The 19,754-nt window shown below is 58.2% G+C and overlaps 1 protein-coding gene across 3 annotated transcripts; it reads left to right on the top strand.

The window, feature by feature from the left end:
• The first annotated feature begins 1,077 nt into the window (after nt 1–1,077).
• Adam11 (ADAM metallopeptidase domain 11) lies at nt 1,078–19,008 on the top strand. Of its 3 annotated transcripts, XM_042673916.1 has the most exons (27): nt 1,078–1,302; nt 1,687–1,862; nt 10,025–10,101; nt 10,272–10,338; nt 11,372–11,457; nt 11,547–11,622; nt 12,035–12,101; nt 12,168–12,235; nt 12,556–12,630; nt 12,707–12,778; nt 12,950–13,116; nt 13,633–13,717; nt 13,824–13,914; nt 14,042–14,093; nt 14,535–14,634; nt 14,715–14,786; nt 14,916–15,008; nt 15,339–15,419; nt 16,392–16,442; nt 16,544–16,607; nt 16,842–16,941; nt 17,117–17,236; nt 17,350–17,518; nt 17,608–17,722; nt 17,807–17,897; nt 18,058–18,075; nt 18,592–19,008. In XM_042673916.1, the coding sequence occupies exons 1-27, from the start codon at nt 1,242–1,244 to the stop codon at nt 18,605–18,607; spliced, it is 2,310 nt and encodes a 769-aa protein (XP_042529850.1). In that variant the 5' UTR covers nt 1,078–1,241; the 3' UTR covers nt 18,608–19,008. The 3 variants fall into 3 exon arrangements, with proteins under 3 accessions (XP_042529850.1, XP_042529849.1, XP_042529851.1); XM_042673915.1 differs by having other exon boundaries at nt 1,084–1,302; nt 18,058–18,613; XM_042673917.1 differs by lacking the exons at nt 1,078–1,302; nt 1,687–1,862; nt 10,025–10,101; ... (1 more) ...; nt 11,372–11,457; nt 11,547–11,622 and having other exon boundaries at nt 11,861–12,101; nt 12,168–12,231; nt 18,058–18,613.
• The last annotated feature ends 746 nt before the right edge of the window (nt 19,009–19,754 follow it).

Consider the following 19,754-nt stretch of genomic DNA (forward strand, 5'->3'; position numbering starts at 1 on the left):
TAGGGAGGAGTAAGACTGTCACAAGCCAGAGGCAACTCTCTCATCCCCAGCAGAGGTCCCAGGGAAGAAGAGAAGAGGACCCAGGAAGGGGTTCCCTGTCTCCCAATGTTAATATAAAAATACTCTAGTCAAGGGGGCTTCAGCATCAGCCTCCACACACACACACACACACATACATCTCAGGTACTGGCTCCTGGGAACTCAGCAGAAGTCAAAGATCACAGTCCCAGTGTGGGAATCCATCTTGCCCAGAAGACTAGGAACTGAGTTAAGGAAGCGAGTAGGACAGTTGGGCTTGGGGGTACATTTGGGGAGATGGGTGGGAAGGCTTTGTAAAACCCGAGAGAGGAGGTGGATCCCCCAAGTGTCTCCTTAAAGGCTGGGACAAACCAAGGGAGCAGAAATGGGGCATGCTAACTATGTAAATGACCTGGATTGTGTTTGGGAGGAAGGTTTGGGATACCCTACTTGAGGGACTCAGGATCCCAGAGGGGAGGGAAGGCCAGTCTCTCCTGGTGGCTGAGGTGACAGGCAGTCTCCTGGTGGCAGGGGCATCTTTGTCGGGAAGGCTCAGGCCCGCGGGTACCAGGAGGACTGCAGTGGCCTGCCCTGCCCTGCATGCCCGGTGCTGGACAGGTCCCCCGGAGGCAGGGACGGGTCTGCCGAGAGAACCCCAGTCCCCAGCGTTCCTCATCCCTACCACACCCTCCGAGCCTTAGGTCGCAGGGACGCCAGGCAGGACTGAGCGCAACACCCTGGGGTCCCCAGACCGGGGGCTGTCGTCGAGGCCGAACCCCCCGGGGGTGGGGACCCTCTGCCCCCAGACCCCCCCCACACACACACACACTAGGAAAACACGGATCCCCCGCAGATCCTCGAGCAAGGAGGGGCCGCGCGCGGGACCGGGGCGCAGCGCGGCCCCGCCGCGGGGTAGGGTGGGGGGTCTCGGGCGGCGCCTCTTTTGTCCTCCCGCGGCGGCGGCCCCGGCCGGCCGGGCTGGGGGTGCGCGGGGGGCGGGCCCTCGGCTCACGTGCTCGCCTCTCGGCTCTTAACCCGGCCCCGCCGCCCCGCCGGGATGGCCGCGGCCAGAGCACGCTGAGCCGGGCGCCTCCCCGCCGGCCCCCGCCCCGAGACCCCCGCCGGTCCTGCCGCCGGCGCCTCCCGCCCCCGCCCTCCGCCCGCACCCCCTCCCGCCGCCGCCGCCGCCGCAGCCCCCGGAGCCCGAGGATTATGAGCGAACCATGAGGCGGCTGCGGCGCTGGGCGTTCGCGGCTCTGCTGCTGCCGCTGCTCCCCGCGCCCGGTGAGTGACCCCCCGCCCGCGCCCCGGGCTTTGCGGCGGATGCTGCGGCAATGCCGCCCGGGTGACGGCGGGTCCCGAGCGCGGCGGGGTGGGGGAGCGGGAGAGGGGGGAAGGCGCGTCCGCCCACCTGTCCGGCCGCGCCGCGCTCCTGCCGGCTCTGCGGGGCTCTGCGGGGCTCTGCGGGTTCGTGAGGGGGGGGGGGGCAGTCGTGACTCGGGCAGGAGGGAGCTGCTGCCCCCCGCCCCGTGGGGCTCGAGCCTCCGCGGGGCACCCAGATCGCCCACCCCCGGCTCTCAGGGCCACGCTGGAGCGGGGGCTCGCAGGGCGCCTGCCCCGTGGCCCACGGAGGGCATCCGCCTGCAGCCATGGCCTTGTCTCCCCCAGGTCTTGGGGCCCAGGGTCCCAGCGGAGCTTTGCACTGGAGGGGCTCACCCCAGGTGGGGAGCCCGGAAGCCCCAGAGGTCACAGAGCCCAGCCGCCTGGTTAGGGAGAGCTCTGGGGGAGAGGTCCGAAAGCAGCAGCTGGACACAAGGGTCCGCCAGGAGCGGCCCGGAGGCCCGGTGAGTGGGGTTGGGTGGTGAGGCCAGAGGCTGAAGCAGGCCTCGGAGCCCCCTGGAGGCCCCTGGCTAGCCAGGGTTTGGGGATCCCCATCCTGCAGCTTCCCCTTCTGTACAATGGGCCATCAGGTGGGGCTGGAGGCCAGCAGCGCAGACACACTGGGCCTGCCCAGCTCCAGCCTCTCATCTCTGTGGAAACCCTGAGCCATCAGGGACCCTGGCAGCCTAGTTTTCAAGTCTGCTTGGGGGTCAGCCTTCTGCCAGCCCCCCTGCCCGAGTTAGTGGTCCTGCTTGAAGCACAGTTTGGTCTAGAGAAGCAGCTAAGTGCTCAGTCAGAGATTCAGGCTTCCAAAATCATCCTCAGTAGGCTTTCTTGGAACAGCTTGGTGTTTGCTCCTGCCTCAGTTTCTCAGGGTGCACTGACAGGCTATTGCTTCCTTCCTGTCCTGGCACTGGAAGACAGTTTGAGCCCTCCCCCCTCCCCCAAGCTCATCAGCCGATGCCAGCTCTACCTGGGTCCTGTCTCTTTCAGTTGCTGGTCCCCTCCCGCCTCCCAGAGGAAGGTTAGGAATGAAGGAGATTAATTGCAATTAATAATTAATTAATATCATGTGAATAATAATCACCCAGATGGAATATTCATTCAGTGTGTCTCTGCTCTCCAGGAGCTTGAAGCTGAAAGTTAGCCAGGCCGATGGGGGCGGCAGAGGGTTGGGTGGTGAAGACCTAGCCAGAAATAGGAGATGTAGAGGAGAGACTCAGAGGAGGGGTGCCCCAAAGTCTGGGAAGTTGAGGCAGCTGCAAGTGGTGGGTGGTAAACTGGGCTGGGCAGAGAGAGGAAGGAGGGAAACGGAGGCTAACATTACAGACATCTGTCAGACTGGCATCTGGCCCTGCCTAATGTACTTGGTTAAAAGCCCTTAAGGGGGAGGGAGGGGAGGGGAGGGGTGAGGTGGTGCAGGGGTGGGGAACACTGAAGAAATGGAGTGGAGCAGGAAGAAGCATGCATAATGGATGGCCCATCACTCAGGGCAGTGAGCAGCGAGGGGAGGGAAAGGAGGGGAGCAGGGAGAGAGAGAGGGGAGGGGGATAATGGTCCCTAGCTGGCAAGGTGGAGTCCAGGGGGGGGGGGGGAGGACAAGGGCCAGCTTCAATGCCTTCCCAGGCTCCCTGGGAGGCAGCTCCATAGGCAACAAGGCTGGTTGGCCCCAGGCTCAGGATCTTGGCTGACATTTGGTCCCTAGTTGGGCTTTCTGTAAATTGTGCACCCAGCACGCTACAGTCACCTTGGAGGGGACTCAACCCTGGGGGAGCAGTGGGACCCTGACTTGTACTCAGAAGAATGTTCAGGTTGGGGGAGGGGAGAGCCACCATGGGGTCAAGAGACAAAGTTGAAGGGAAGCATGGGATGAAAAGTGGGTAAATTGTACTTTCAGCCTACACCTTTCTCAAGCGGGGCTTGGAGTGGGGGCCTGAGAAGCCCGGATGAGCAGCAGGGCTGGGTGGGCCAGGGGTCTCTTTGGGCCTGTCCTGCTGGGTGCATGGGAGGCCTGGGTGGTGTATAGTCCAGTGGCTGAGTCTGAATACACCTGAGCACTATTTGAGGGCTCTGGGTGTGAATGGGGAGTTCTGAGGATCCGTGTGCAGTGCTCACTCTCAGGCAGGGTATTCTGTGGAACTGACACTGTCCAGGCACTTCATGAAACCCCCGAGGAACTTGCTTAAGACACTTGACTCCTCTGTGCCTCAGTTTTCCCTGAGACAGAGGACCTGCCTGTGGTAAAAGAATTGCCAGCTCTGAGCCTGGTTCTCTGCTGTATATGTGTGTGTGTCTGTGTGTGTGTGTGTGTTTGTGCGCTATGCGCGCAAGCACATTACATCATTTCATTCTCAGACTAGGCAGATACCTTCTCTCTGCTCCATTTTACACATGAGCACACGCGGGCTCAGAGAGGTTAAGTCATTTGTCCAAAGTTGATCAGATCTCAAACAGTGGGGCTGGGAGTAATTTTCTCCAAGAGCAGGGCACTGCCCAGTATACTGTGCTTCCCCTCCAGTTCTCTGGTTTGGGGACCAAGGGCCATCTCCCCAAGCCACTTATAGCAGGAAAGAACAGCAGGCTTTAACTCCTGACTGGAAGGGGCCTGGTAACACACCCCCTCAACCTCCCACCTCCCCCTTCCCACCTCCCACCTCCTACCTCTCCATAGGGTCAGGCCTGATGGGGCCCGTGCAGCTTGTAGCACAGTAAACGCCCCACTGGGCCTATCATTGCCCTGCTTTGGAACTTTAGCAGCAAGCCCCCTAGTCCTGTAGAGGAGTCTGGGCTACATCGTGGCTGACAGCCCCAAACACTAACCTGCTCTAACCTGCTCTAGTTTGGGGCTGCTCACTTCTCCTTTGCCAAACTTCATCTTCCTGTTCCCTAAACTCAGTTTTCCTACCACCAACAGGAAATGATGATGGGAAAGGGCTCAGTATGCTGAGGGCTTTGGGGAAAGCAGGGCTAGGGCAGGAAAAGGGAGGTGGCAGGAAGCAATTAGATGCCAGAGAGATCAGATACCAAGCTGGGCAGGCAGGCTTCTGACTTCACCTGTCTGAATTTCTTTAACCCTTACCCCAACCCCAGGAGGATTTACAGATGGAAAATAGGTCCAGAGAGGTAAACTATCCTTCCCAGGTCTCACAGCACTTCAATAGTATAATCAACATTGATCCCTGAGCAGCCCTATTTATTTTGCTGGGACTAGGATTTTGAATTCAGAGCCTTGCAGTAGCTCAGATTGCTTGCTTGCTCAGTTAGCGGCACTCTACCACTTGAGCCATGCCTCCAGCCAGGCTTTTTTTTTTGTTGGCTATTTTAGGGATGGAGTCCCTCTGGACTTTTCTGCCCAGTGTGGCTTCAAGCTTCAAGCCTTTGGATCTCAGCCTCTTGAGTAGCTAGGATTACAAGTGTGAAGCATCAGCACCTGGCTCAGAGCACCACTCTTAGCCAATGGGTGATCAGAGTTACAGCAAAGAGGAACATAGGAGACCCTTGGTCCCCTCTTTGCCACTGCTTATTGACAGTTTGGAAGCATGTTGGGCCTGCAGCCCAGAGAAGTGGAGTGCTAGAAGTGCAGAAATGTATGATTACAAGGAGTTTGCAGCGGAGGGGTGAAGCAGAAGAACAAGAGGGTCAGAGCGTACCGTTGGGCTGGTTGTTCACTGCATAAGGACACCAGAACAAGAGGTAACCAAGATGAATGAAACCCAGGGGCACACAAGGCTGCATGTAGCCTGTGGGTCACCTTTTCTGATTCACAGGAAGCTGCTGTATGGGTCATGCCTGGCCCTGGGGAACTACAGACTCCTTGACAACAAAAGAGACCACAGGGAAATGATCAGTCTCAGGAGAAGAGTCTGGGGCTTCAGTCCCTGAGTCCCTGGGAACTGCCCACAGAAGCATTTGCCAGAAATTTGGGGTAGGGGGGAATGCCCTTCGTAAAACCCTGCACTGTGATGTGGGTTTTCGGGCTGCACAGAAGTGTGCTCGAAAGACGGAGAGAGACTCACAAGACAGATGCCACAGACAGCGAACCCCAGGGTCTGCGCCCTACTGGCGCCAAGGTCACCCTGTGGTCTCTGTGGCCAGTTACAGCAGGGTCTGGGTTGAGGGCAGGCAGATCCCAGTAGAGGGAGGCTTCCCACAGGATAAACTCCACTCTGAAAAGTTGTGCACTGTGGTTTGGGGGTAAGAGAGCCACCATATGGGTCGCTGCTAATGCGTGTGACTTAAGCAAGCCTCTGAACCTGCTTTTCCTCCACATAACCAAAGACAAGTCTCTACCCTTCACCCTGCTGCATGTCTACCCTGGGATCTAGCCATAGCAGTGTCCCACACCCCAGACTGCATGGTGGTATGGACTCCAGGTGCCTGAAAGGCTTGGGGTCTGGGGACAGCACAGGACTCGGGACACCGGGGGGTCACCTGTTTGAATGAGGCTAGGTACTTCCCACCCAGCTCTAGCCTGCGAGCTTGGCTTCACTCAGGCACCCTCCTGGCCGCCTAGAGAAACCCAGCTGTCCAGTGTTGGTCCCCAGAGGGACTGATAACGCTGTCCTTAAATTTTTAGGTCAAATCCCATCATTGGAAATTCATGCAACTGTTCTCCTTGTCCAGAAATCCTCAGCCTTGTTGAGGGAGGCTGGGGGGGGGGGGTCATCTGGGATTAGAGGGTTTCCTGGCCCTAACACTTCAATGGAGCCTCTGCCTTTCTGAGTGTAGCCACCCAGCCCAAGAAGTGCTAGTGTCTCCAAGCATAGCAGGGTGAGGGGCTTCTAGAAAGGTTTACCTGTGATAGGCAAGAACACCTCACAGGTACATCGCACCAACCCACCCAGATCTGCAGCACAAAGCCACCATTCAGGCATGGCCCTATGGGAGGAGTTCCTCAAGTCGTTCATTATATTATTGTTCTTCTCTATGATAAGAACCTATTAAGCAGGGCTTTCCCTAACCGTCACAGTATCTATCCCATTTTACCCATGGGGAAGCAGGATTCAGCAGCTCCTCAGGTCTCCCACTGCCCTGGTTGGAGAGAAAGGAGGATTAGCCCTCACTCAAGAGGAGTAAAGGTCACCTCCAGTTAAGGTGAATCAGTGATAAGTCTGTGTATCTGTTTCCAGAAATGAGTATCTGCTGGGCACTGATGACTCACACCTGTAATCCTAGCTACTTAGGAGGGTCTCGGATATGAATATCAAGGTTCAAAGCCAGCCCACCAGCAAATCTTCCTCAGCAAAAAGCTGAAAGTGGAGGTACTGCTCAAGTAGTAGAGGACCAGCCTTGAGTGAAAAAGCCAAGAGAGAAGAGAAGGCCCTGAATTCAAGCCCCTGTACCAGTACACACACACACACACACACACACACACACACACACACACACACACACACACACACACACACACACACTGGTGGTTCACATCTGTAGTCCTAGCTACTCAGGCAGCTGAGATCTGAGGATTACAGTTCAAAACCAGCCTGGCAAGAAAGTCCATGAGACTCTGATCTCCAATCCAATTAACCACAAAAAAGCTGGGAAGTGGAGCTGTGGCTCAAGTGGTAAAGCAGTAGTCTTGATCACAAAAGTTCAGTGACAGTGCCCACAGCCCTGAATCCTGAGTTCAAGCACCAGGACCGCACGCACACACACACACACACACACACACACACACACACTGGTATCAAAGACTAAGGTGGCAAGAATAAGCTCTGCAGATAATGGGAGAGGATGAGGGTACAGCGGTCGCGGCGCAGAGGCTTGAAGGGCAGTGTCTGGAGATTGTGGAGAGCAGGGCTCTGCAGGCTCAGTTGTCCTGAGACACATGGAACACTAAATGTCTTTAGTCCCCTTCCTATCACTAGGATCCTTAGTGGGGCAGAGGCTGGAGATGCAGATTCTTCCTCTTCCTCTCTGCACTGACTCTGGTCAGTCCCGCCAGGGAGTATGGCTGGGGCAAGGTCCTCCTTCCCCAAAGCAGAATAGAGGGTGGGCTAGAGGGCGGGTTCCACAACAGGAAGCCTGTGGTAAAGAGGCCATTACGTTTCCAAGTACCACAGCTGTCAGGCAGATACAACCCCAAGTCTGAGGGTAAGAGCCAGTGTGACCCCGAGAGTGTCACCTTCCATGTCTCTCCCTGAGCCTCAGTGGCATTTGTAAAATGAGGACCCAAAAAGATCTCAACCAGCTGGGTAAGATCAAATGAGCTGGAGCGCGTGGTAGCCAGGATGCCCTGGGATCAAGAGGCAAGTGCAGGGCACAGGGCCGCCGAGCTGGGCAGGGAGGAGAGGGAGGCTGGAGGGCTGCGGTGACCTCAAGACTAGAGGGCCCCAGGGACCGAGAGGTGATGAGATAAGGCCAGGGCAGGGCAGGAGGCAGGCCCCATAAGAGCACCATTTGGCTTTGGCAGAGCATTGGTCTGAGCTCAGCTGGAGTCATGGGGCTCTTGGCACTGGCAGGAACCCCTCCAGGCACCTGGCTGCAGCAGCTGGGGCTGAAATGAGCTTGCCTGATTTGGCTGTCTGCTCAGACAGGGGGCAGAGCGGTGCCCCTCGCCGGCCGGGCCAGTCCCAGGTACCTGAGGAGCTGGTTTCCTTTTTCCATCTGCCTTTTTGGGGTCACACTCCTTTTGGCCTGCTTCCTCTCAGGCCTGAGCAGGTGGCTGTCCCCTTCCCCCCACCCCACCCCTTACTACTTAGCCCCATAGGTTGCAGGAGGAGGCAGCCCTTTCTGGCATTGTCCCACCCATGCAGCCTTTCTCAGGGTGGAGGCCACAGAGGGAGCAGGCCAAGTTGCTTTGCTGCTTTCCCGAGTGGGGAAACTCTATAGAATTCCCCAGAAGGGATGGCTCCCACAAGCTCACCTCCTAGCCTTGGAAGTGTACTCAGCTTACCTTTTTCAGCCTCTCTGAGGCTCAGAGAGGGTGCTGGGTCATCCTGGAGGGTACACAGCCTGAGAGTGGAGTCAGGACAGGGGACTCAAGCACACTACTCTCAGGACAACCACGACAAGCAGGAATAACTCAGCGTGGAGGGGAGAGGAGAGAGAAAAGGGGAAGGTAGGCAGGGATGCCCAGGTATGGAGAAGGGAGGAAAGGGATGGAACTTGGCCAGAAACCGGGGGAGGGAAGAGTGGAGCTGGCCCAGGTTGAGGCTTTGGAAGGAAGCGGGGCCTCCTTGCCCTTGACTTTCTATTTCAAGTCTGATCGATGCTGTAGGGGCTCAGGATGGAGCTTGGAGCCTTGAGTGGCCTGGGACAGGGTGAGTCGATGTCCTTGGGGCTCAGAGGTCTGCCTCCCCGGGTCAGCTTCTCCACTTCTATGCTGTGTGACCTCAGGCAAGTTAGTTTAGCCTGTCTGTGCCTCAGTACCCCCATCTACCAGATGCGAATGGCAGTAATGTGTATCTGAGGATTGTGAAGATCAAATCTGATACCTGTCAAGGGCTTAGACCCATGAAGGGCATCTGAGCAGCACTCAGTCAGGACTACTCAGGATTTAGGTGGTGGAGGACAACGAGGCCTGAGCTGTGGCTACTTTGGGGCTACTGCCCTGCCTCCTGTCTGTGTCCCCGTCGCTAAAGCCCAGTAGGGAGCAGAAGCTGCCCGCTCACAGGGAGGAATGGCAGGACCCTGTCTTGGTGTCTGGAGCTCCTGGATAAGGTGGGAAGCAGGTTCTAGCCCCTAAGCCCACTCAGGCCTTGCCTGTGTGTCCAGGTCTTTCATAAGATGGAGGCTGTGCCCACACCAGCTTGGGGTGGGACCTCCAGGTTATAAGGATGGTTATAACTCAAAGGGAGGCCAACCCCGCCCCCCCTTATCTCAGACTCTCCTGCAGGCCTTGTCTTAGGGGGCTTTCCCTTCCATGCTCTTACATTCCCACACACACACCTGCTCTAGCAGCTGGGCACCCAGGCCGGGGAGGGCAGCCATATTGTGTAGGCCTGGTCCGTTGCCATGGCAACCCAGAGCCTCCCAGCCCCACTGCATAGGTTCTTTTGAAAAATTTATCAGGAAAACTTCCGTGTTTAAAAATTAACCATGGGATTGAAATATTAAAGATGATCTGCTTTGGGTAAGGCAGAGGGCAATGGATTTGGGGCTGGAGGAGCCAAGTCCTCTCCTCTTGTCTGGACGATGCCTGCCCCTCGTCCAGCCAGCAGCCAGGGCCACCCACTCCCTCCACCTGGGTCTGCACCGTCCAAGGCCTCCTGTGGAGATTGAGGACGGAAACAAAGCACCTCCAGGACAGAGACCTTTCACCCCTTTCCATGAGACTTCTGGGGCCTTCCCTTTGTTCCACTGACAGGGAGTGGCCTTGTCAACTTGTCCCAGGAGGGCCTGGCACAAGGCCCTGGGCAGGAGACTGCTCCAGGAGATTGGCTCCAGAAGACCACCAGAAGGCAAAGGGTAGGCCATGTTCAGGGAGGAGCAGCTGCCCCTGCACCCCAGAAAGGAACAGGGTCTTGAAAGCGGAGGACCTTGTACAAAGCCTCTTCTCTATAAAGAGGGGTCCCCTCAGCTTCTGGGGCTGCATTGCCCTTTCCCAGGGTTCACTGCACCCCAGGACCCCCAACTCCCATCTTCAGGCTCCTCAGGCTGACTTCTCTTACCTTCCCCATGCCAGCCTGTGCACCTGGCCCAGGTGAGTTTCGTCATCCCAGCCTTCAACTCCAACTTCACCCTGGACCTGGAGCTGAACCAGTGAGTGTGGCCTGGATCCCGGGGTATGGGCAGCAGGGACGGGCAATCCGTGGCCTGGACTTTGCTGGTTGGGGGCACCTAGGCCATGGTGACCCTGAGCTGGGATGGGACCTGCCAAGCTGATGTCACCAACAACTCTCCTTCCTCTCGCAACTCCATGGGCCGTTCAGTCACCTCCTCTCCTCACAGTATGTGGAGCGCCACTTCAGCCGCGAGGGGACCACCCAGCACAGCACTGTGAGTGCATTTGGGAGGGGTCTGGGAGGTGAGATGTCGGGACAGGGCTGGCAGTGGTGGAGTGCTTTTGCCTGGCATGCACAAGGCCTGGGTTCCATCCTTAGCACAGCAGCAACAGAAGATGGAGAGACAGGTGGCCGATGGGCAGGAGGTCAGGGATGTACCCAGGACAGCCCAGGCCCTTGAGACCTCACACCCTTCTCCACCCCGGAGGCTCCAAGGATCAGCAGCCAGGGTGGGCAAGTTACATGGTGGGGAGCCCCTGAGCCCCACTCACCCACGGTGGGAAGTCTGATTCCTTGCAAGCCTCCTTCTTGCATGGAGATACACAGTGCCCGTCACTGTGCCATGCCAGCTATGTGCCCAGTATCTTCCCCTTGGAGAAAGTAGAGGAAATGCCCCTTCTTCCCCCAGGATTCCAGGCCATTTGCCACACCAGGGGCCCAGCCTTGGAGGCCCTGAGCCTGAACAAAGATGAATGAGTAGCTATAAATAGCCCTCCTCTCCCCCCACCCCCTCCACGCCACCAGCCTGTTCCATAACTGGAGCACAAGTAATTCTGAAGGAAGCAGAGCTGGGGGAGGCGGGCGCAGCTGGCCCCCTCTGACCCACGAGTCTCACTAGGAGGCCCCTCCCTGCTGTCACAATTTCTCAACCTCAGACCCCCTGTGTGGGGGCCTGGCCACGGGAGCAGTGGCCAAGGTAGATTGTGGGGGAGGGGGAGGGGAGTCCACAGCAGCCCGCTGACTGGGGTGTAAAATGGGATGAGTGCCCAGGACACAGCCGATGCCACTTAGAGATCTCAAAGGAATCTGGGATCCCTTCACTAGCCCCAACAAACGGCCAAGAACAAACCATAGCTATGTTCCAGTGCCCTCACATTTAAGTGAGGTGAGTTAGGAGCTCGCCCAGGGGGATGCAAATTAGGAGCATCACCAGCTTGGATACAGATCCAGAGCGCCTGGGGTCTGTAGCCAGGGCAGCTTCCTGCACCTGCGCCCACCTGCCCTGCTCAAGGCTCCGCCCTCCCCAGGGGGCCGGAGACCACTGCTACTACCAGGGGAAGCTCCGCGGCAACCCACATTCCTTTGCGGCGCTGTCCACCTGCCAGGGGCTGCAGTGAGTACCGTTTGGGGACACAAGGGAGGTGGGTAGGGAAGACCTCTGTCTAGCCTGGGACAATAGGGGAGCCGCACCTCTCTCCACAGTGGGGTCTTCTCTGATGGGAACCTGACTTACATCGTGGAGCCCCAAGAGATGGCTGGGCCTTGGGGAGCCCCCCACGTAAGCCCTGTCTAGATCCTCACCGTCCGTGCGGTGGCCCTGCCTTGCTTGTGCCCACAGCTGTGGCTGCCTCCTCCTCCCGCCACCGGCCGCCTCAGCCTCACTGCCCTCCTCCGTGCACCCGGCTCTGGTTCCTGCCTCCTGTGCCCCCAGCTCCAATGTCCCCTCTGTCCCCCACGTGACCTCCCACTGGGCTCCAGTGTCCTTTGCCCCTGTCTCTCAGGGCGCCCCCAGGTCTTGACCCCGGAATCTGAGCATCTGGGAGATCAGATCCGACATGGGAGCTCTGGCCAGTTCTGGGTCACCCCAGGGTGGGGTGGAGGGAAGGGCTGGAGCTGCCCCCCCCCAAAAAAAAAACTGGGCCCAGAGGAGACCCGCTTGGCTCCCCAAGAACTAATTTCCCTCATTGCAGGGACCCCTTCCCCACCTCATTTACCGGACCCCTCTCCTCCCAGCCCCCCTCGGATGCAGGGAACCAGGTAAGGGAGGGGAAGGGGGGCAGGGGAGGGGGCAGCTGTGCCCATCTCACCCGCCCCTCCCCGCAGGCTGCCTGTTTGCTGCCCCTGCCCATTCCGCTCTTCCAAACCTGCCAAGGCTGAGAAGGAAAAGGCAGGTACGGGGCCCGCTCAGACCTCAGGCTGCAGAGACCTTGGGCTGTGGCCTGGGGCAGAGGACTCCCCTACCCCTGGTGGGGCAAAGGAGGCTCAGCGTGATGGAGGCCAGTGCCCCTCCCCCCAGTCCTCCCTAATACTAGCGACCACGTGGTCCCCCACCTCTGCCGCCATCCCAGGCTGGGACGCATGGAAGCCCCTGCCAGCGAGGGTCTGATATTATCCCTGACTGGAGTGGAGATCCCCACCCCACCCCAGCACGAGTTTGTTCATAAGGCCAGACATGGAGGGGACTGAATCCAAGTGCCGCCCCGCCCCCTAGGTCCGCAGGGGCCACCCCACAGTGCACAGTGAGACCAAATATGTGGAGCTGATTGTGATCAATGACCACCAGCTGGTAAGTCTCAGGCTGGGGGGGACACTGGACAAGGGGCCCAGAGGAACCTGCCCCTAGCCCACTCCTCCCTTCCCAGTTTGAGCAGATGCGGCAGTCCGTGGTCCTGACCAGTAACTTTGCTAAGTCTGTGGTGAACCTGGCAGATGTGGTAAGCAGCCTCTCTCCCCTTCCCACATCTTTCCTCCACCTGACACTCAGGGGTCACTGTCAGCCTCCGACCACTACTTCCTTGGAAGGAAGTAGAGGCTCTCCATCCCTCCACCCTCCCCAGTCCTACTCTTTCCTTCCACTCCCCTCATCTTCTCCCCTCTGGGCTCAGATATATAAGGAGCAGCTCAACACCCGCATTGTGCTGGTTGCCATGGAAACATGGGCAGATGGGGATAAGATCCAGGTGCAGGATGACCTCCTGGAGACCCTGTCCCGGCTCATGGTGTACCGTCGGGAAGGTCTGCCTGAGCCCAGCGATGCCACCCACCTCTTTTCGTGAGTCCCCCATCCGGTTCACCCTGCTAGCTTCTGCTGGCTGCCCATAAGGGTCCTGAATACCTGCCCCTGTCAGCTGCCCGTCCCAGAGTCTGGAGTCTGAGGGAACAGGCTCACTTTGTAGCTGCCACCTCTCCCTACTGTGGGCACCTGGCCAAGCATCCCCTAAATCAGGCTGGTGTCCTTTGCCTTAACCCTGTTGGTTCTCTGCCCTCTGATTCCCATTGGTTCCCCCCCCCCCACACCTTTTTAGACAGCCCTATCATCTCCTCCTTTGGGACCCAGTACCTGGTGGAGGAAAGTCTAATAAAAGGGCCTTGCAGCTAGAAATGAGCCAATAGGAGCCTCTCTCATTTGGCTGTAGGCTAAAGAACCCAGGGGGAGCTTGCCTGAGGCCACACACATTGATTTGAAGGGCAAAACCTACCTCTCAAAGACTATTAGGGGTCCTCCTTAACAGCTCAGGGGGGCCCCCTGGGTAGGATGGAAGTCATCCTGACAACTCTCTCCTTCCAGGGGCAGAACATTCCAGAGCACCAGCAGCGGGGCAGCCTATGTGGGGGGCATCTGCTCGTTGTCACGAGGTGGGGGTGTGAATGAGGTGAGTAGGGAGGTTGGCTGGGGGATGTCTGGAGGAGGGGCTGTGAAGGCACGGGTGCATGTTTGGAAGATGTAACTATCTTCATGTCCATCTTCCCCACCCCTAGTATGGCAACATGGGGGCCATGGCAGTGACCCTGGCTCAGACACTGGGGCAGAACCTGGGCATGATGTGGAATAAGCACCGGAGCTCAGCAGGTATCACCCCTTGAAGGCTCCCCTGCAGGCCCCGGGTCTATCCCAGATGCACACTCAGCACATGTTGAAGTGAAAGGGTGTGAGGGGGCCTGTTTTTGACCCACTCATGTCCTGGCTTACCTTTCAGGGGACTGCAAATGTCCAGATATCTGGCTGGGCTGCATCATGGAAGATACTGGGTGAGTTCTTAGGGCAAAACTCAAGAGAAGGAAAGTCCTACAACAAGTGCTAGATGGCCTTCTAGGCCGGTGGCCTCAAAAGACCCAGCTAAGCAGAATTGCTTAGCATTCTAAGATGTGGCAGTTGTCTGCAAGCACTATTTAGGGAAGACTCATTTTGTCCTGCTGAACATCCAAACTAGCCGGACTGTAGTGCGTGCAATTGCCACTGGGCGGCGCCCACGCCACGTGCGGAGGCGCCACCTCTCCAGAGCGCTCCAACCCTGTCCCGAGGTTCCTCACTCACACTCCTTGATGGGGAGGTGGAAGGACTAACAGGCTTTCCCTGGGAAGAGCCTCAGCCCCTAGCGATGGCGACCATGTCTGCTCCCCAATCTTGACAAAGGGTGAGGCAGGGCCGGAGGGCTGCACCCGTGCCACCGACCCTTCACGTTTGCCCAGGTTCTACCTGCCCCGCAAGTTCTCCCGCTGCAGCATCGATGAATACAACCAGTTTCTGCAGGAGGGCGGCGGGAGCTGCCTCTTCAACAAACCCCTCAAGGTACCAGCTCCTGGGCCGGGAACCGGGGAGCGGGCTGTGGGCAAGATATGGCCAGCCTCCCGACCTCTTTCCTGGCCCAGCTCCTGGACCCTCCCGAGTGCGGGAATGGCTTCGTGGAGGCCGGGGAGGAGTGCGACTGCGGCTCAGTGCAGGTGAGTGGCGGGCGCGGGCGCCACGCGCGGGTGCCAGGTGGGGGACTCGCAGAAGGACGCGATGGAGACGCCGAGTAGAGAGAATTAGGGCTTGCCCGCCTCCCTGCGCTTCTCCCTGCCGACCCTCAGGAGTGCAGCCGCGCGGGTGGCAACTGCTGCAAGAAATGCACCCTGACTCACGACGCTATGTGCAGCGATGGGCTCTGCTGTCGCCGCTGCAAGGTGAGGAGGGAGGGCCCGAAGGACGCCATCCGGCAAGGGGCGGGACTTAAGGAAAGAGGCGGGGTCTGATAGGGCGGGACTCATGTCTGGGCGGGGCCTATCACTAAGCGAACCCAATGGTGGGTTGGGGGTGGGGCTTCATGGCCACCCAGGGACGTCGAAGGTCGAACTTGGAGAAGCTACCAGCCCAGGGTCTGGAGCCGCCCCGAGGTGGTGGCAACGCTGAAATGGGAATCTGTCTGGGGACTGGGGCTGGGGAAGGGGAGGAGGACTCCTAGACGGAGAGCGGTGCTGTGTCCTGTCTGAGCCCATGAATGCATTCTTCCCCAGTACGAGCCGAGGGGCGTCTCTTGCCGAGAGGCGGTGAACGAGTGTGACATCGCTGAGACTTGCACTGGGGACTCAAGCCAGGTCTGCCCGGCCAGGTCATCCTGCAGAGCCCTGGGCAAGGCACCTCTTACCCTTAGGGGTTTCATTCTGTGGAGGTCTGGTCTCCCCACCCCCTGCCTGCAGCGGGCCACACCTGACGTTTATGAGCCCTAGTTTCTTTCTCCTAGAAAGGGGCTCTTCGTATCTCCCGGCGTTGTTCCTTTGATCATTAGACCAGCATTCGTAGTCTGGCTGGTATCCTAGGGCCTGGCACCATACTTGCCTAGTGTATTAGTCTGCATTCACGAAACCCTAATTAGGTGCCAGGCATCTTCTCCCCGCAGGAAACTGAGGTAGGCTAAAGAGGTTACAGAACTTATGAATCCAGAGTCAGCCCTCCAGACAGAGTCCCTATTTATTTATTTAGTCGGTTGTGGGGCTTGAACTCTGGGCTTGGGTGCTGTTCCTGTGCCCTTCTGCTGAAGGCGAGAGCTCTACTGCTTGAGCCACAGCGTCACTTCTGGTTTTCTAGTGGTTTATTGGCGATAAAGAGTCTCACAGACTTTCCTTCCTGGGCTGGCTCTGAACCGAGAATCTCAGCCTCCTGAGTAGCTGGGATTATGGGCATGAACCACCAGCACCCAGCTCCCCCACTATTTTTTATTTAGTTAGTTTTATTTTTTGTCAGTCGTGGGGCCTGAACTCTGGTGCTGTCCCTCAGCTCTTCAGCTCAAGGCTAGCTTTCTACCACTTGAGCCACAGCTCCACTTCCTGCTTTTTCTGCTTATGTGGTACTGAGGAATCAAACCCAGGGCCTCATGCATGCGAGGCAAGCGCTCTACCACTGGGCCATCTTCCCAGCCCCTCCACTATTTTTTAATGTAGAAAGAAGGCTGTAGCTGAGAGATGAGCCCCCATTTAGGGAGAAATAGGCACATCTGCATTCCCCCCTGGGGTGGGTCTCAGGGTCTCAGTGCTAGGGCTGCTCTGCTCAGTCAGCCCCTCCCTCCACAGTGTCCACCTAACCTGCACAAGCTGGATGGTTACTACTGTGATCACGAGCAGGTATGTGGAATGGGCGCCCCTCCCCCTCGGGACTCAGGGCAGTCTCTTGTCTCTACTATGATCCCTTGTCTCCATCTGTTGTCTCTTTGTCTGCCTGCTAGGGCCGTTGCTATGGGGGTCGCTGCAAAACTCGGGACCGGCAGTGCCAGGCCCTCTGGGGCCATGGTGAGTTTGGCCAGATCAGGGAGATGGGGACTCTGGAGGACCCAGAATGGAGAGGCTAGAGAGGGGTAGCTTCCTGCTGAATATACCGCCCCCGCCCCCCCCCCCCCATACACACAAATGGGTGACTCCCAGGATCTCAGGAACCCAACCAGCCTTGGGTAAGGCCAGAGTGTGGGAGGTACAGACCTGAGGGCCTGGAGCAGTGAGGTAATACTTGATATTACCTGCCTGCAGTGGCTGCTGATCGTTTTTGCTATGAGAAGCTGAATGTGGAGGGGACAGAGCGTGGAAACTGTGGACGCAAGGGGTCAGGCTGGGTCCAGTGCAATAAGCAGTGAGTAGCCCAGGCACCTATTGATGGGTGTCTCCAGCTCTGTGGAGAGGGTGAAATTCTTCAAAGATGGCGGAGCAGGTTTTCCTAGGAGAGGGCCTATGAGGCCCAATGAATAGGGGAGATCAGAGTTCACTGGTTCAGTCAAACCTGGGGCTGTTTCTATGTATCGCAATAGGGATGTACTCTGTGGCTTTCTCCTGTGTGTCAACATTTCTGGAGCCCCTCGACTGGGAGACCTGGGGGGAGACATCAGCAGTGTCACTTTCTACCATCAGGGCAAGGAGCTGGACTGCAGGTATTGTTGCTGGGAAGGGGCGTTGTTGTTGCTGGTGCATGGCTGGGGAAGGGGAGGGGACCGCTCTGATGGGAGCTAGGCAGGACCTGAGGCTGGCTGTGCTATTTCCCCAGGGGAGGCCATGTGCAGTTGGCCGATGGTTCTGACCTGAGCTATGTGGAGGATGGTACGGCCTGTGGGCCCAATATGCTATGCCTGGACCATCGCTGCCTGCCAGCCTCTGCCTTCAACTTCAGCACCTGCCCGGGCAGTGGGGAACGCCGAATCTGCTCCCACCATGGGGTTGGTACCTAGAGATCAGAGGTGGTGGGAGAGGCTTACAGCAGGGGACATGCCCCTGCTCACCTCTGCCAACCTCCACTTGCCCCTAGGTCTGTAGCAACGAAGGGAAGTGCATCTGTCAGCCTGACTGGACAGGCAAAGACTGCAGTATCCACAACCCCCTGCCCACGTCTCCACCCACCGGGGAGACAGAGAGATATAAAGGTGAGACTGGAGCTGGCCCCCCTGGTCTGTCTCTCCCATTCTCCATGCCTGTCCCTGCCAACCAAGCCCTGCCCTCCTCCCCAGGTCCCAGCGGCACCAATATCATCATTGGCTCCATCGCCGGGGCTGTCCTGGTTGCAGCTATCGTCCTGGGCGGCACGGGCTGGGGATTTAAGTAAGAGACACACGCCTTCTAGGTCCCTGGCATCTGTGGGGAGGAGAAACTCGGACTGTTGGAGCGGAAGGGCTCAGAGCCAGAGGTCCCTCCCATAGAGAAGGGAGGGTCATGTTCCTTTTCCTTTCTCTCTGCTTGTCCTCTCCTTGGGCTGCTGAAGAAACATCCGCCGAGGAAGGTATGACCCGACCCAGCAGGGGGCAGTGTGACGCCGGCCACATCATCCCTCCCGCTGTTGCTGTCCTTGTCTCCTCCATCTCATTCGTCTCTCGCATTCTGTTGATTGGGAGTGGGGCGATTCCCTCCCGCAACCTTGCTGGCAGCCTGGGAAGAAAGTCCTCAGCCTGCTCTGCCCCTTCCTCCTGCCCACCTGTCCCCTCAGGCTGTGATCCACTTTCTGCTGCCCTTCCTCTGGCCAGACCCCCTGGCCAGGTCGGCCTGGAGCTGTGCCCCACCCCCCACCCCCCACGCAAACCCTGTCCCCTGGGAGGGGGCCTCCCTCTGCGTCCATCTGTTTTGTCCGCCATGTCACCGCTGTCTGACCTCTGCCAGACCCCTCCCAGCCAGCCTGTGACTTGCTGCCTCCAGGGCCTAGCACTGACCCCCCCCCCCCAACCCCCTCAGGGCCCAGCTGGAGGGCTCTCCCTCTGGGCCCTGCCTCCTATCTCCCCCTGATGCCCCCTCTCCGTTCCAGGTCTGGAGGGGCCTAAGAGCCATCCCCCTCCTTCCGAGCCTGGCACCCACCGTCTCGGTCCTGAACCACGAGGCTGCCCCCACCCAGCCACGGAGGGAGGCACCGTGCAAATGTCTTCCAGGTCCAAACCCTTCAACTCCTGGCTTCACAGGGGTTTGGGGTGGGGCTGTGGCCCTGCCCTTTGCACCACCTGGGTGGCCCTGCCTGGAGTTCATTTCCTTCCCACAGTCCCCTGTTCCACCTCATATGGCTTTGGCCTCGCACATCAAGTCTCCCCATGTGAATGTAGCTTTCATCATCACAGACCGGCACAGCTCAGGTGGGGGCCACCAGCGAACATGGCCTTCAAAACCAGGCCTCTGGGACCAGGGCCTTCCTCTCTGGTACCTAGGGGGAAGGGACTGACATCTTATTTTTTCCTTCTTCTTTTTCTTTTTTTAACTTAATCTTAACAGATGAATGTAACTTTGGGGGTGCCAAGGCCAGGGCAGTTGTAAGGTTGTCTTGACACAGCAGGACCTGGAGGCCTGGCCAGCCTCTAGGCCCTCCCCTGGGAGGAATCCTGTCACTGACCCCAGGCACAGGCTGGGCATCCCTGCTCACCCCCACCCTGCCCAGCCCCACAGAGCTTTGCAAGAAGTACAGTGCTGATTCAAACCAAAGCTGCCTGTCCCATGCCCACAGCCTAGGCTCTGGGTATGGTGACCACATGTCCCAGATTGTCTTCAATTCCAAAATGACTGACCTTTCCCCTTAAATGGGGTAGAAAAGGAGTAAGAGAATATAGTTCCTGAAATAACATGTCACCTACCTGTCTCAGGGTTTAGGTGTCCCTGGTGTGGCCTGGTAGTCCCAGGCCAGGAGGATTCTCCAGTGAGGACTCTCCAGGTGGAGAGGCCTGAGGTGACCCAGTGTCTGTGATAGGGAGCAGAACGTCAGGAAAGGGCAGGCCTGGATGATCCTGGGCCTCTATAGAGAAGCCCTCAGAACCCCCAGCAAACGCTTTCTACTCCCTACCTGAATGCCAGGGCCAAGTAATACGTTTACAGATGTCCCCCATCTGTCCCGATTCCTGCTAAGGCCGAGCTGGAGAGCCAGGAGGAGGCCACCTGGCGGACTTCCTCACCCTCTGACAAGGTCTGCCGTGGCCTTCTCTCACCATC

The sequence above is a fragment of the Dipodomys spectabilis genome, unplaced genomic scaffold (genome assembly GCF_019054845.1).
Source record: "Dipodomys spectabilis isolate Male_0828 unplaced genomic scaffold, ASM1905484v1 ptg000018l, whole genome shotgun sequence".
Taxonomy (NCBI): domain Eukaryota; kingdom Metazoa; phylum Chordata; class Mammalia; order Rodentia; family Heteromyidae; genus Dipodomys; species Dipodomys spectabilis.

Coding starts and splice junctions, on each gene's coding strand:
- Adam11 (XM_042673915.1), top strand. CDS start 1,242: ATGAGGCGGCTGCGGCGCTGGGCGTTCGCGGCTCTGCTGCTGCCGCTG. Junction 12,236..12,555: donor GGCTGAGAAGGAAAAGGCAG/GTACGGGGCCCG, acceptor CCCGCCCCCTAG/GTCCGCAGGGGCCACCCCAC. Junction 14,635..14,714: donor TCTTCAACAAACCCCTCAAG/GTACCAGCTCCT, acceptor TTCCTGGCCCAG/CTCCTGGACCCTCCCGAGTG.